The sequence below is a fragment of the Mus caroli genome, chromosome 3 (assembly GCF_900094665.2).
Source record: "Mus caroli chromosome 3, CAROLI_EIJ_v1.1, whole genome shotgun sequence".
In the NCBI taxonomy this organism is placed as follows: Eukaryota; Metazoa; Chordata; class Mammalia; order Rodentia; family Muridae; genus Mus; species Mus caroli.
Window position 1 is genome coordinate 101,793,670 of NC_034572.1, and position 15,023 is coordinate 101,808,692.

At 53.5% G+C, this 15,023-nt stretch overlaps 1 protein-coding gene across 1 annotated transcript; it reads left to right on the plus strand.

The window, feature by feature from the left end:
• Nucleotides 1-813: 813 nt before the first annotated feature.
• Alx3 (ALX homeobox 3) lies at nt 814-11,373 on the plus strand. The gene is made up of 4 exons (XM_021159052.1): nt 814-1,241; nt 6,238-6,554; nt 9,783-9,905; nt 10,274-11,373. Exons 1-4 carry the CDS (start codon nt 965-967, stop codon nt 10,580-10,582), a joined length of 1,026 nt encoding a protein of 341 aa, XP_021014711.1. The 5' UTR covers nt 814-964; the 3' UTR covers nt 10,583-11,373.
• Nucleotides 11,374-15,023: the final 3,650 nt, after the last annotated feature.

Sequence of the window (15,023 nt, forward strand, 5' to 3'; positions counted from 1 at the left end):
TTGGGAGATGCAATCCTACCCTCGCTATGTCTAAAATAGCAAGCCTGAAGCAGTTCATTTGCAGTGGATCTGAATGACATTCAGTTCATGCTGCTCAGAAGGACAATGACCCTTCTGCCTTTCCATAGCTGACCCAAAAAGCTACCTGGGCAGACCACTGAGAAACCTAGAGATCTCTCTGTCTGCTCTGGCCTGCCTGGGCTTTGGAACTCACCACCAAATGTAGACGGACCACAGTCCAGTTGAAAACACTAAGTGAGAGGTTCAAATCACAGATAATCAATGACAGTATTAAGGCCCAAGCTCCCAAACCCCCCGCTGTTTCCACAGTGTCCAGTCTCTAGGATGTCCAGGCAAAACAAGTGTCTAAGGGAGATGCCCTTGCTTTTTTCCAGCTACCATCAAAAATAAACCGAGCAAGGTGAAGGGGAAACTCTACCACAGTAGAGGCCTCTCTTCTCAGACTGATGTCAGATCAGGCCTCAAAGAGAATGTTGGAGGAGGGATGGGGGAGGGTGCGGGGGTGGGGGAGGATGTCTGCCCTCACCGTTTCACCTTCCCAGGGCCAAGAGTCACTAAGATGGATATCAGGACTTGGGGGTGCAGCTCAGAGCCAAGGACTCACCCGACTGCTAGACAAAAGGGATCCTGCCCTCGAAAGGAAGCAGCTTCCCTCTCTTCTCTTCCAACTGCTTGTGATACCAGACTCGGGGTGAATGGGGTGGGGTGGGGGTGTTCCTGGGCTCCGAGGGGTTAACCCGCACGGGGCCGCACGTGACGTGGATGGTTCCAGCATTAAGTCAGAGGCGCGGCCCCCTCTCCTGCCCCCCACCCCCCGCGGCGCGCGCCGCTCCCGGGGGCTCCGCGCCCCCGAGCCCAGGTCCCTCCCCCTTGGCAGGCGCTCACAGGCCGCGCGGGTTAGCGGGAGCCCCGGAGCTCCGGCGGCCTGTGAGCCCGAGCCGGCATGGACCCCGAGCGCTGCGCGCCTTTCGCCGTGGGGCCGGCAGCCGGTCCTTACGCGGCCGCGGGGGACGAGGCTCCGGGTCCCCAGGGGACTCCCGATGCTGCGCCTCACCTGCACCCCGCGCCACCCCGCGGTCCACGCCTGAGCCGCTTCCCGGCCTGTGGGCCCCTGGAACCCTACCTCCCAGAGCCCGCCAAGCCTCCCGCCAAGTACCTGCAGGACCTCGGGCCAGGCCCGGTGCTCAACGGCGGCCACTTCTATGAGGGCTCCGCGGAAGGTAACACGCCGGGGGTCGGGGGGGTGGTTGTGGAACCCCATGTCGTTCTTATCCCCAGCCCTTCCTGGTCTTCCCGACTCTCCCGCTTTCTTGCTTCTTAACTTTGGGTACATCTCGCATTTTCCACGATTCCCTCGCTAGATCGCTGCTGGCCTGGCCGGGCAAGGCCAGGGCATTGGGGACCGCAGAATCGCCTGTGTCCCCGGCCAACAGAGGCAATGGGAGGCGGGAGGTCAAAGGAGGGTGGAGTAGGGACGATCTTGGGCCCATTCCGACCCCCAAGGCGATTGAACCTGGGAGGAGAGATCGCGCTCATCCGGAGCCGAGCCTCTCTGCCACCGACCCAGAAGAGAGGACTGGGTGGAGGGCCCGGGAGCCTAACTGGGCCCCAAAGCTGGGAGAGAAGAGTTCTGCTTTTGTGCATGGCGCCCGCTGAGGGCGTAGAGGCTGGGCCTCGACTTAGTGGCCAAGCTGGACTCAGCGAAGGAAAGGCTGTGACCTGGACTTACCCAGCTCTCGTCCTCCGGCCCAGCCTCTGCAGGAAAAGGTTTTCTGATGCCCTTAGTCGCTCCGCAGAGTGGCGGTGGCTGCTCCCCCTCAGAACTGGGACTGTCTTCAAGATCAAATAACTATGTTCTTGTTTCTCAGATTAACTTGGCCTCCCCGTCGCCACGGGAATGGCTACCCTTCTTGCTGTTGGCATCTCGGCACCGAATCATCACCGCTGAGCCGTCGGAAGCTGTCCCAAACTATCCTAAATCCCAGGGCGCATCCCGCTCTGGGGACCGTGCCCTGTGTGCTAAGGCGGGTCGGACCGTACCATTATCTGAGAATGCGCCTGAGTGGCAGGGCCTGCCAAGACTGGTTTGCCGCCCACTATACTCGCTGACCCACGAGTGGCTCAGCACCCACGCCCACCCCTCGTATGCAGCCACATTTCGTAGCCTAGACCCAAAACTAGATCCCGGGAGATCCGCCAATGCGGCAATCGCCTGCTCCTCGCCGGCCTCCTCAGAGAGGCTGGGCAGCGAGCAGCTTCTGGCTTCGTCCCGTCCGGGTGGCGGGAGTGTGCAGGGGAGGCCCGGGAGGTGTGTTGGGGTCATCGGAGGAAATGAGCAAGTCCGCGGAGCTTCGCGTCTAATGCGGTTTGAAAAAGGCTCTCCTGATAAAAACCACAGTTGGGACTTAATGAGAAGCAGTTGGCCTGGCTCCTCTGATCCCTGCCAGACGGCGGCAGCCACGCAGCGCCCAGAGCACCGCCAGGGACAGGTAGCCGTCTGGGTTGGGATCGTGCCCCGCAACACCCCACCGCAGTCCAGTGTCCCCGCCGCTGCGCAGCCTCTTGCACCGACTGTTCGGGTTCTTGGACAGCCGTGGGTCTGATCGCACTACGAAAAGGAGTGGGATTGAATCGGCGGACAGTGAGTCTGTTGTCGCAACGAAACGAGACGAAAGAAAGCCAAAGGATGCAATCAGCCCAAGGGGAGAGGGGGGAATTGAACAAAACAACGGATTACAGTCTGAAGAACAAAGGTAACTAGCCCAAGTCCGTCGGTGAAATGGGGAGAGGAACGAAAAAGAGTAAATAAACAAATAGACGAACGAAAAGAGCGAACAGCAGATCGAACGAAGCGGGTAAATGAGGAAGGAAAAGAAGAGAGAGAGAACACGAAGGAAGGAAAGAAGGAAGGAAGGAAAGAAGGAAGGAAGGAAGGAAGGAAGGAAGGAAGGAAGGAAGGAAGGAAGAGGGCATTTCCTAAAAGGATAGAGCACACCAAAATATGAACACGTTTATGAAAATTAACGATTCAGGCCAAACGCAAAGAAGGCGCAGCCGAACGAGCTCAAGCCTAAACTGGAATCCTGGCCGCTGCTCCAGCATCGGCTGGAGCTTTTCTACCCTAGTCTTGGTTGCACGAGGGATTCTTAGTAAAGATAACCCCCATACGCACACCCACATCCTAATATCCCTGCCTTTAAAATATCGATCTCCGAACCTTGGCAGGTCTGTGCTGAGACCCGGCTTTTTGCGCGGGGGGCCTGGCGTACATCGTTTCTCTCCCGTCCCGCGCCCGCGCCCGCACCCCGCAGCCCTTGGCCACATTTTGCACCCTGTCCTTCTCCTTAAGAGGACCTTAATTCGTCCTTTCCAGTCACCTATGCACCCTCCTCAGCAGCTATGAGTGCAGGGATGGTTCCTCCTGGCTCCTCCATTTTTGTCTCTAGCTGGCTGACTGACATTGGGAACGAAAGATTCCTGCTGGAGTTCTGCACACCTGCCTCGGTGAAGATCCATAGCCCTAAGACCCAGCCGACCCCGGAGAATTTAAGTCCTTGACTAAGAACCTCTAAGGAGATCACCACCGCCTCGCTGGCGTCCCTGTGCTTGGCGCTTACTAAGGACTTAAGGTCTTCCACTAAAGCCGCGGTCAGAGCTAAGGAAGCCGGGGCTTCAGAGCCTACTATGGCTCATTTAGCGACCCCAGCACGGACAGAAAACAGCACACCCTAAGAGTAGGACTGCCATGAAAGCTGAAAGCTCGGTGGCTGATTCTGCGACAACGGTGAGTGCCACAAATCGGAACTTTGAAGCAGCCAGGAGAGGACCAAGCTTATGTGGCTTTGAGACAGCATGTGATAGGGCTGTGGTGAGATTCTCCCCGTCCTGGATGCACGGATTTGAAGGAAAGGTCGGAGATAAAGAATCTGCCCCCTGTTGACATGTTAGAGGTCCCAGCCCTTGCACCTGGATTTCACTCCTACAGAGCACTATTGCATTCCTGCGGTTGTAAAGACTCCCAGTGGCCAACAACCAACTTCAGTACTCTCTGGACCACCCCCAGACTGGTGTAGTAACAACAAAAGTTCAAACCTCAAATGGGCCCTCCTTAACAGAGCAACCTTCCCCTGGCAAGCTTAAACTTGGCCTGCTGGCTTCATTTCCCTTTTGTCTCTGCTCTCCCTGGGCCTTACTACTCAGTAGGCTGCTTGGGAACCTCTGAAAAGGGGCCCTATCCTCAGAGTCCTCCAGTTAGACCAGGGAGGTTTTAGGGAAACTAACAAAGAGGAAAGCAGTTGTCTGTCCCTTGGGGAGAAATGTAGAGGGAGCAGACTTGAGAGAGGAGCAGAGGCCAGCAGGCTTAGCTGCTTTTGGAGGGGGATAGCTGATGTATTGTGTTTTGATCTCTTGGCTTTATCTGCTTATGGGCTCACAGTTAGGAAAAGCAAGTGCCTGGGACCTAGAGTTGAGTATTCTTTCTGAGCAGGATCTTATGAGAACAGAAATTAAGGGTAAGGAAGCAGAAAAACCAGGGTCTGGACCATGGGGAGCTCTGTGTGGAGGGGTTAGTACCCTTAAGCCCCTGCCTTGAATTTCTCTCACCCATTTCTGCCTGAAGTCCATCTTCATCTCCCTGAGAATCCAGGACACCAAGGCTCTTCCCTGCCATTTTGAGGACCCGATATCTCTTGGGTGAACCATTCCAGGCTCTCCGCTCTGACCATTTCTTTTGTTTGTTTGACGTCGTCCATCTGTCTGTCCTAGCAAACAGGACTGCCTCTCCAACCAAACTGTGGTGATGGAGAATGGAATGTAAGGGGCCCCCGGGAGATTCCTCCTTGAGTTGCCTGTGGGTCATGAAGGAGATTGTTGCTACAGGCTGGGGTAGCCAGAGCAGGCCTTGCTGGACTCTCCCAGGTCTTGAGGACACACATAGGAAGGCTTATTGCACAGTCTGGGTGGCCCAGAGAGGTCACTGACCACTTTCCAGCTGAAAAAGACTACCAACCTGCCCTCCAGACAGGGGCTCATCTGACTCTGTGTACCCCTCCACACACACTGAGTCCCGAGAAGGAAACTGCTTCTTTGGTGACAGCTAACTAGGCCTCCTGGGGACCAGGCCCCCATTGGAGATGGGCCTGGGGCCATAGAAGAGGCCCTCTGAGTCAGCAGGGCATCTTTGTGGCTTAGTGGCTCCCATCCCTGTTAAGGACTGTTAAGGAAGAACTTTATGGGGACATTGCTGGGGGGTCCTTTCCAGAGGGGAAAGGTAGGGGATGATCATGGTGACCCATTTTTCATCATGCCAGGTCAGTCATATGGGGTTCCTGAGTGACATCATATCAGAGTGAGGCTGCTGGAGACTGTTCCCAGCCTGCTCTGGAACTCTCCCTGAGGGTTAATGGAGGTGATGAGGAAGCAGTCAGAAACTACTGAGGTGGGAGGGGCAGACAGCACTGAGGGTAATCAGGAAAGGGAGCTGGGGTACCTCACTAACTCCTCTAAAGCCCAGCCTCTCTGGCTTCTACCTTTTATGCTAGAGCTTCATTCAGTTCTCACCCAGACGGCACAACTTTAGGATGAACGAGGACAGGTGATTCCTTATGAAAACATCATTGGCCTGGCTTGCCCTTCTGCCTCAGAGTTGGGAAAATGAACATTGATGTGAGACTTGGCCTTCAAAGAACGAGGCAGCGCAGGGCAAGCAGCCAGAGGTGGTCTGTGCTGCTCTGTCCATGCCTGCCTGGATCTGGTAGCAGAGGCATGAGCCTGAGGGCCTGGGAACCAAGTCCAGCACAGCCAGAACAAGAGGGCACTCTAGAAGGGGTGGGAGATGTCAACCACGCCATCCTTAACCCCTGTCCCCACTCTTGGCCCTGCCAGGGTGGCAGTCCCTGCCGTGGCGCCAATCCTGGCACCTCCATACCCTGTGGGGCACACCACCACAGAGCACTTCCCCGAAATGAACCTCTCCTCTGGCCCCATCACATCTTCCCAGACCACAGAGCATGTGGCTCCCTAGGGCCCCCTCCCCAGCTGGAGGCTCAGCAGTCAGGCCTCTGAATGCCAGGCTCCCAGGGAGGGTGGCTGCCAGGAGGAAGGGAAGGGGAAGGGGGGAGGAGGCGGAGACTGAAGCTTCAGTGCTCTTTCCCTCCCTCTATCCCACCCACAAAACCCTCTGCTAGGTTTCCATCCTCCTTTCTGTTTCCATTGCAGCTGAGGAGAAGGCCTCCAAAGCTGCCAGCTTCCCCCAGCTGCCAGTGGATTGCCGAGGGGGTCCCAGGGACGGACCCTCTAATGTGCAAGCTTCCCCGGGCCCCTGCCTGGCCAGCCTGAGTGTCCCTCTTTCCCCGGGACTCCCCGACTCCATGGAGTTGGCCAAGACCAAGAGCAAGAAGCGCCGGAACCGCACAACCTTCAGCACGTTCCAGCTGGAAGAGCTGGAGAAAGTCTTCCAGAAAACCCACTACCCTGACGTGTATGCTCGGGAGCAGCTGGCTTTGCGAACAGACCTGACTGAGGCCAGGGTACAGGTGAGGGCATGGTGGGCGCCAGACTCTCAGACTGCTACACTCAGCCCATGGACCAGATTATGGAAGAGCTAGGAGCGGTGGGCAGGAGTGTCCCACAAGGCTGCCTGGCCCAGGCTCTGCTGGCACCTGGCCTCTTGGAGCTCAGCCTTCAGGCTCAGCTCTGCTGTGGCCACAGACTTTTCTGTATTCCTAACAAAATATGTCATTGGGTCAAGGCTTAGGCACAGGCTCGTGGGTAGTAGCCTCTTGGAGTCCAAATATCTGTCTAGGGGCCCTCTACTCTTTTATTAGCTAGCCAGGGGATTTGAATTATGCCACTCAATGGATTTCTGTCGCCTACATTTGGTAAAGGGGGTACCAGTAGCAAGCAAGAGAGTCCTTGAGGGTCACCAGTTGAGCAGCATTTTGGAAGAAGTAAGTGCTTAATGTGTTACTTCTAAGGTGGCTGGCCAGGACGGGAGGGTCACTGAAGGGGACATACAAGCAGCTTTAGTTAGGAGAACTTGACCTGAAACCCTTCCCTACCTCAACAAGTCCTTCTGCACAGAGAAAAATCCTTAAGGTCTTTGCCTAAGGTCACTACTTTGTGTGGTAGGGAACCCGGCCAATTAATTAGAAAGGGCGAGAGATGGGTGGGTGGATGCTCAGAATGAGAGAAGGAAAGCTATGGCCAACCGCGTCAGAAGTGATAGAGAGCAGGAGGGTGGCCAGCCAGCCTGTGAAGGAGAGGCAAGAGAAAGACTGAGCATGTGTGACCTTGTCTTGTGCATGGTGTAGTCAGAACAGGCTCCCCAGTGGCAGAAAAGAAGGCACTGGAAGTGTGTTTGGGGTTCTAGAGAAAGGTGAGGTGGCTGTCTTGGCAGAGGAACCCACTGCTCCTACCCTCAGGGAAGAGGAGGGGTGAAGCTCCTGTTAGCCTTTCCCTGATGGGCCGCTTCCACAGACTCTTGGGAAGATGCTAGAGTGGAGGCCAGCTCTAGCAGACTAAGGGGCCCCACAGACCACTCTACAGAAGCCAGAACTATCTATCAAACAGGCCTGACAACCAGATCCACAACAGGACCAGAGGAGCTTTGGTTGTTTCCTCTTCTCTGCTGTGTCCTCTGGTTTTCCTGTCCTATCTATCTAGGTGGCAGCTCAAACTGTCCTCTGTGACTGTCCGTCATGGTTCTCTGAGCTATGAGAACAACCCCGAATTTTATAAGCCAAGGGAGTTGAGAACAGGGAGTCTCGGGAATGTTATGTTGGGGTGGTTTCTGAATTCCTCTTCCTGGTGAAAGTGCAAGATGAGTGTGTGTTTTGGGGGTGCACACTTTTCTCACTCTGTCCTCTCCTAGGCCCTCCCTCTCCTTTCCTAAGCTCTCCCCATCGCCTCCTAGTTCCTCCCCGTATTTTCCCTTTTCTTTTTATTTTAATTTGGAAATAGGGTCTCATTCTGTTTAGAACCTAGGCTGTTCCAGGATTCATTTGGCTGACCTCAAACTAAAGACCCTCCTATCTTAGCCCCCTGAGGGCTGGCATGAACATGTCATAGGCATTAGCCACCAGGCCCAGCTCGACCCAGGCCTTTTCGACCCTGGAAGAATACAATGGTAGTCACGAGACTCCCAAACCCAGTCCAGAAGCCTCCCCAACCACCAAGGCCCTAGAGAGTAGGGAGGTTTTTCTCTGACAGGAGCATGACGCTCACCATAAACTCCACCCCATGAAGAGGACTAATTAAGACCACACATGGGACAATGGAGAGGGCAAGTCCCCAGCCCTGGAAGAGGGCCACTGTGGAGAGGTTCCAGGGGAAATGGGTGGTGACAGGAAAGTGACTCTCAATAGAGGCCTGTCTGCCTGAGGAGCGGGGAGAGGCAAGTCTGGACCCTGGCCAGGCTTGCCCTGGCATCACAACAACCTGGAAGCTAAGAGAACAGCAAGATGCACAGCCTCTTCTTAGCTCTCAAGTTACTGACCTCGGTGAGTGGCAGTGACCATGAAGCAAGGAATAGATGAAGGCTGAGGTGTTCTCATCCCAGACAGGGTAGGAGGCCCTTACACACATATAAACACCGGCACAGGTTTTGTTTTGTTTATTTCTAGTTGGATTCCTAGAAAACAGCAGTTGGTTTGTGTGTCACTGGTGTGGTTGATTTGGGCTTTGGTTTTGGATTGGCGGGGTTCCATGTACCTTAGGCTGGCTTCAAACTCAATATGTGGCTGAAGCTGGCCTTGAACCCCTAATCCTCTAGCCTCCACTTCCCAAGTTCTGGGATTACAAACATACACCATTACACTCACCTTGGCTTGGTTTTGATATTCTCAACATCTGACACAGTCTTTTTTTTTTTAATGAAAGAAATAAAACCATACATACCAATACAAATAAATGAAATTGGATCAGGTATATGCCAAATTCATCACACATACACTCAGATGTGTATAAAATACATCACATACACACACACAGAGAGAGAGAGAGAGAGAGAGAGAGAGACCTGCCAAGAACTCATAAATGATTGAGAAGTAAGTTCTCAAGAGATCATGGGCACAGAGTGGGATGAGTGTACTGAGAAGCGGACATTATAGAGGTCCTGTGTAAGAACCCAGCGGATGTTGAAGAGATGGGTAGCCCAGGAAATGGAAGCTTACTCACAGGTGAGACAACAGGTATCTTAAAAGAGGCATGGGTGGGAGTTTGGGAGTCACCTAGGAAGAACCAAGTGCTGTTGCCTGGCTAGACATGAGACTGTGACAAGGGTGGGGCCAGACCTAGGTTGCCTTGCTAGGAACTGGGCTCTAGGCCAGGTGTTCCAGGGAACCACTGAGGGGTTAAACAGGACCTGAAGAGCATGCTACAAGGCAGATCAGTCAGAGAAGCCAAGAGGACAAGACTCACTCACACACTGGCACACACCTAAGAGGTATCCTGGGCTCCTGAGGCTCACAACCCCCCTTCCCCTACAACATTGTGAAAAGAGCTAGCCAAGTTGGAGATGAAGAGAGTGACTCAGCCTAGGGAATGGTTGCTGGGGGCTCTGGGGCCAATTATACTGCGCTAGGATTGGGCATCTCCCAGGCTCTCTCGGCCCTGGGAACTGTGGATTTCTAAGCTCTTGCCACTTGGGGTCCTGTGGCTTGGATCTAGATTGTAGGAAAGGGCTCAGTGATTGCCCTCACCCCTTAGGCCTCAGGCCTCAGGGCTGCTCCTGCACCCCTTTAACCCTTCCTAATGGTCCCCAGGTCTGGTTCCAGAACCGAAGAGCCAAGTGGCGGAAGCGTTATGGGAAGATGCAGGAAGGGCGGAACCCCTTCACTACAGCCTATGACATCTCTGTACTGCCCAGAACTGACAGCCATCCTCAGGTGAGACCTTCAGTCCCACCTTTCTTCAAGACCTGCTCCTGACCGGTGGGGTTGCCAGTGAGAACATGTACTCTGGAGGAGGAAAGGAGCCTGTAGAGTCTGGGTACTGCGTTATGTGGGCAAATCACTTCTTCCTCCACAGAACAGGGCTATTGCCCACTCTGGTACATACAGAACAGAGAAAAATCAAAGAAGAAAGTGTAGTTCTGAGAAGCCATGGCTGGGACACCCTTGATGCCAGAGTTGGGGAGGGGTGGGTCTGGACCAAGTGGAGATTTCTAGAAAGCTTTTGAGGCTTCAAGAACAAGGAAGGAGCCACCAGGGTAGGGCAAGTAGCTCATATCTCTTCTTTTCCCTTCTCTTTTCAGCTGCAGAACTCCCTGTGGCCCAGTCCAGGGTCTGGAAGCCCAGGGGGGCCCTGCCTCATGTCTCCAGAGGGTATCCCCTCTCCATGCATGTCCCCATACTCCCACTCCCATGGAAATGTGGCTGGCTTCATGGGAGTGCCAGCCTCCCCTGCAGCCCACCCTGGCATCTATTCCATCCATGGTTTCCCTCCTGCCCTGGGAGGGCACAGCTTTGAGCCTTCTCCAGATGGCGACTACAAGTCCCCAAGCCTCGTTTCGCTCAGGATGAAGCCCAAAGAGCCCCCTGGCCTGCTGAACTGGACCACGTGATGGGTTACATGGGCACAGACTGAGCTGTCCACTTCTCTTTCTTCTCTGACCTGCTCCTAGCCCATCTCTACCTGGACACCAAACAGCAAACCCTTTTACCTCCATAACCTGGGTGGTTCCGGAAGCTTGGGAGAGGAGCTGGGACCCTCAGCCTCCTGCAGGGAACAGGCTACAGGGTCTTATTTCTTAAAATAGGTGGGGCTGCCTAGGAGACAGGGATTTCAAAGCAGGTAGGACTCCTCCTTATAGAATGGGTCCCCTCATTTAAATTGGGCTGGAGAAAAGGTGACAGATGCCCCCTGTTTTCCAAAGACTGTTTCTAAGTCCAGGGAGCCCAGGAAGATGGGAGGAGGGTGAAGACTAAACAGGGAGGTGCTCTCTGTGGTTCTTAGGGCTGGCCTCACTTTTGCCTTCCTACCACCAGGGGGCGGTGCGCTCAGCTCCTGGGACTGACAAGATCCCAGACGGTGAAGGTCAGCTCAATAATAGGTGGGGGGTCTCCTCTGTTCCAAGCATCCCTCACTTCTGCCCTGTGCTAGTCTACAGAGATACTATAAAGTCATTTTCTCCAAGTAGGGAGAAGGAATTCCACCAAACATTAAATATTTGGATTTGCTTTCATGGGATCAGGGATATGCCATGAAAACCATATTGGACATCGATCAAAATAAAAAAAAATTTTTCCAGTTTCTGAGCCCCTGATCCCCAGACCCTGATTTTTGTAAAGATACTTTTGTTTTGTTGTAGTGTGCTGCTTAGCATAGTAATAAACACAATAGTGTTTTCCATTCTAGGCTGTCTATCCCCAGGGGTGTGGTCCTCTGTTGCTTTAGGGCTGAGTTGTATATAGGATCTATGTTGGGCCAAGCTCTCCTGCAGGGATAGCAAGAATCCAGGAGCCTATAATAAAAGGTATAGAGTCAGTGCAGAACCCTCAAGGTCAAAGTGTGCCATGCCTGGCTCTTTCACCTGCATGGGCTTAGCTTTGGCAGGTCCTGAGAGCCTCTAGTGTGGGACTTATTTGGCAGGGAAATTTGGGGGCGGGAATGAGAGTAATCTTGTGGTTGAACTGACCACGGAGAGAATGGAGGGACAGCAATCGTATGGAGGTTTTGAGTGCCTGTGGGCTGGGACCCCAAGTGCTGGGGGGTGGGGCAGCTGTCTTCTCCCAGATGCCCCAGAGAGCATGTCTGAGCTATGGGGCAGAGACGAAAGCCAGAACTCTTTCTTGTGGTTTTCGAGTATTACCCATTCTCTCCCTCATTCCCACTTTCTGCCTTATCTCTGGAGCCTGGAAGGCAGGCAAAAAGCAGGCCTGGCCCTCCCACCCTCCCAGTAAACACAACCACATTGCTCGGAAGAATTCCACTCAGCTCAGCCCAGCCATCCCCCACCCCTCACCTCATCTTTCAGGCACAGACAAAGTTCCCAAGCAGGAACCAAGTCTTCTATCCGATTCCCTAGCCAAGACAGCTACTGTAAGGTGGCCGTGCACCTCCATAGGGCCTCCATATCATCCTTCTTTCTTCTTTTCACAAACTGGTGAAGAGAAGGCCACTGGCAACTTCTGCCTTTTCTATCCTGACCCTGGTAGAAAGAGAATACCGTCTAGAATGACCACTGATAAGCCACCTAGACATTTACCCACTGGTCTGTAAGGGAATCAGGGCTCAAGTCCCTATCTCTAATTCCAGGGTACACACCAGTTCATTAGAAATGTCTTCACCCACAGAATGGGCAGTGAACTTTTAGCCAAGCCAGAGAGCTACTTGTATCAGTTGGATCTCTTGCTGTGACAGAATACACAACAGAAGCAACTTAAGGAAGGAAGACTGTATTCTGGCTCATGGAACAGTTTTTAAAGGCATAGTACACCGTTCTGGAGGAAGCATGGCAGCCAGAAGGTGAGGCAGCTGGTCACATTGGGTTCACAGTCAGGAAGACAGACACACTCTGCCATTCAGCTTGCTTTTCTTATTTTCAGTCTGCGACTCCAGCCTGTGGGATGGTACTGACCACAGATGCAGTTCTAGAAACGTGTTAAAGTCTTACTCCTAGTTCGGTGGGCATTGTGCTATGCCAGGGGTACCACTGGTTAGGGAGCACACAGCTTCTCATCTCCTAGTTCAGAAAGATAGAAAGATGGAAGGAGAGACTCTGTGACTCCCAAGCAAAGGGGTCTGAAATAGGAAGGTGACCAGACAGATGACATCGAGTCCAACATGAAGTCAGCAAGAGTGGTAGATTCCACAAAGGCCATGGGCATCAACCGAAAAGGGATGGTGGCGCGGGCACAAGGAGACCGGATGCTGGCTACTGGCTCCCATCCAGGTGCATCTGCCCACAGCTCATATTTTTCTGTCCAGTGACAACTAAATGAAGAGAAAGCTAACTTTACAACCGCCCACTTCACACATAATGAATACGAATGGGCACCCCGGAGCCTGTCTCCTGGGATTATCTGTGAGCTGACAGATCCTCCCACTGACTGGGTCATCCCAGCCAGTCTGTCCCCTGGCTAGGGCACAGACAGCCCCTCACCTGCTTCCCATTAGCCATGTTCCCCTCCTCCTCCATGCCTTTAAGACACAGCCCCCGGGGTCTCCTGATACCCTGCCTCCAAGTTCATTCTAGAGGTTATCCTGTCCTCCCCCCCCCGCCCCCGCCCCCTCGCGCCACTCCCAACACCCCCCCCCACCCCCCGATCCTGTAGTTTACCAAGGTCAGGCTGGGAGTTCTGCTCACTCCTGGGCAGGGAAACAGAAGTGGATCCACCTGGAATCCCAATTTCAGGAGAGTTGTTGCACACAGTGTGTCTTTGCTGAGGGCCTTCTAGGTCCCATGAGAGCCATCCAAAGAATCAAGTCTTATGTCAGTTGTGGTGATGTACATCAGCAGGGTATGTTGAAGAGACGGAGGTAGGAAGGTCTTAGATTCTACATTTAAATCTCAATTGTGGCGTGCACATTGACTCCACAGGAGAATTGCAAGGCCCTGGCCAGGGCAACCCATTCGTCCAGGCTTCTGCGCCAGTCAGTGGTAGAGACTCTGTCCCATCAGAGGCATTTACTGCTTCTTCTCCACCTTCCTCAGCCAGCAACACATCAACCTGAGTTACAACCCAGTGTACAGACACTCTGCAGCCCCAGGCATACACAGAGCCCAGCCAAGGCAGGACTTGAGCAGCCATTTCCCTGACACCCCAGCTTCTGTGGTTCCCTTCCCACTCCATGACTGGAAGCTCCCCCAGCCCAGTCTCTTGTCCAGGAGGAAGGCATGGACTGGGACTTGGGGGGCTCATGGTGGGCCCTGTGGATGGAAGTGGTAGACTGTGATATCCTCTTCACTTGGACCTTCAAGGCACCTAGGACAGCACCTGGTCCAGAGCAGAGGATGCCAGGAGGTTCAACCCTTAGAGGATTTTTGTTCTAGGAGACACAGGAAGTGTATGCAAATTCACAGGTCAGAATTAGAAGGGTATCAGCAATGCTAATGGTTACAGTTGTCCCTTGTCAGCCAGGTATGAGACTCTTACACCCCATTACCTTGTTCAGCCTTAGCAACAGGGCTATCTATCATCCAGGCAGACATTACAGAGAAGCCAGCTGAGGCTTGGAGTGACATTTAACTCCAAGATATTTAGTGAGTCTAGGTAAAGGCTTAGATTAACGTCAGGGATAGCTGGGTGTAGTACCACACAGTTTTCATCCAGCACTTGAGAGGATTGTCGAGCTATGATGATGTTAGCTCCAGGTCACCAAGACTACACAGTGAGACCATCTACACCGTGAGACCCTGTCTCAGAAGGTGGGGTGTGGGGAGGGGGAAGAGTCAAGGTTATCTGACTCCCAAGGGAGTGCACCCCTTTTCAGAGCAGCAGCCTAAGGCTGTCTGTGCCAAGTGTCAGATGAAGAGAGCAGCTACCGTGACGGTAATCAGTTTATTACACAACGGGCAGGAAGATAAGCTCAATCAACATGTACATCCGAGGTAGCTAGCTAACTCAGGAGTCCTCAGAGACCAGGAAAGGCATAAAGTGAGGCTCAAAGCTGGACCAAATGGCACACACTTGTAATCCCAGTTATTTGGAAAGCTGAGGCAGGGGGATTACAAAGTCAAAGTCTTGCTGGGTTACAAGTCAGTTCAAGGCCAGTCTGGGTAGAGTTACTGAGACATTGCCTCAAAATAAAAAGCAGAGGGTGCTGGGGACAGATCCCAGCGGCAGAGCGCTCGCCTCCGTGTGTATAAAGCCCTGGATTCAACCACTAATGTGTCAAATAAAACCAAACCAAAACACAAAAGCACAGCAGTCATCCAAGTTCCTTTGAGGGGACACTAAAGGTTAGCCAATAGCTAAGACAAGGCTAAGCCTGGGTGGCCCAGTTAGGGCCTAAAGCAAGGGACATTTGCCATGAATCTTCTGCACGAGGGACCATGCCAG

What these genes read in the sequence shown, in the direction of transcription:
- Alx3 (XM_021159052.1), top strand. Translation starts at nt 965, where the DNA reads ATGGACCCCGAGCGCTGCGCGCCTTTCGCCGTGGGGCCGGCAGCCGGT. An exon ending in TGACTGAGGCCAGGGTACAG is followed by an intron (nt 6,555 to 9,782) that starts GTGAGGGCATGG and finishes AATGGTCCCCAG; the next exon opens with GTCTGGTTCCAGAACCGAAG. An exon ending in GAACTGACAGCCATCCTCAG is followed by an intron (nt 9,906 to 10,273) that starts GTGAGACCTTCA and finishes TTCTCTTTTCAG; the next exon opens with CTGCAGAACTCCCTGTGGCC.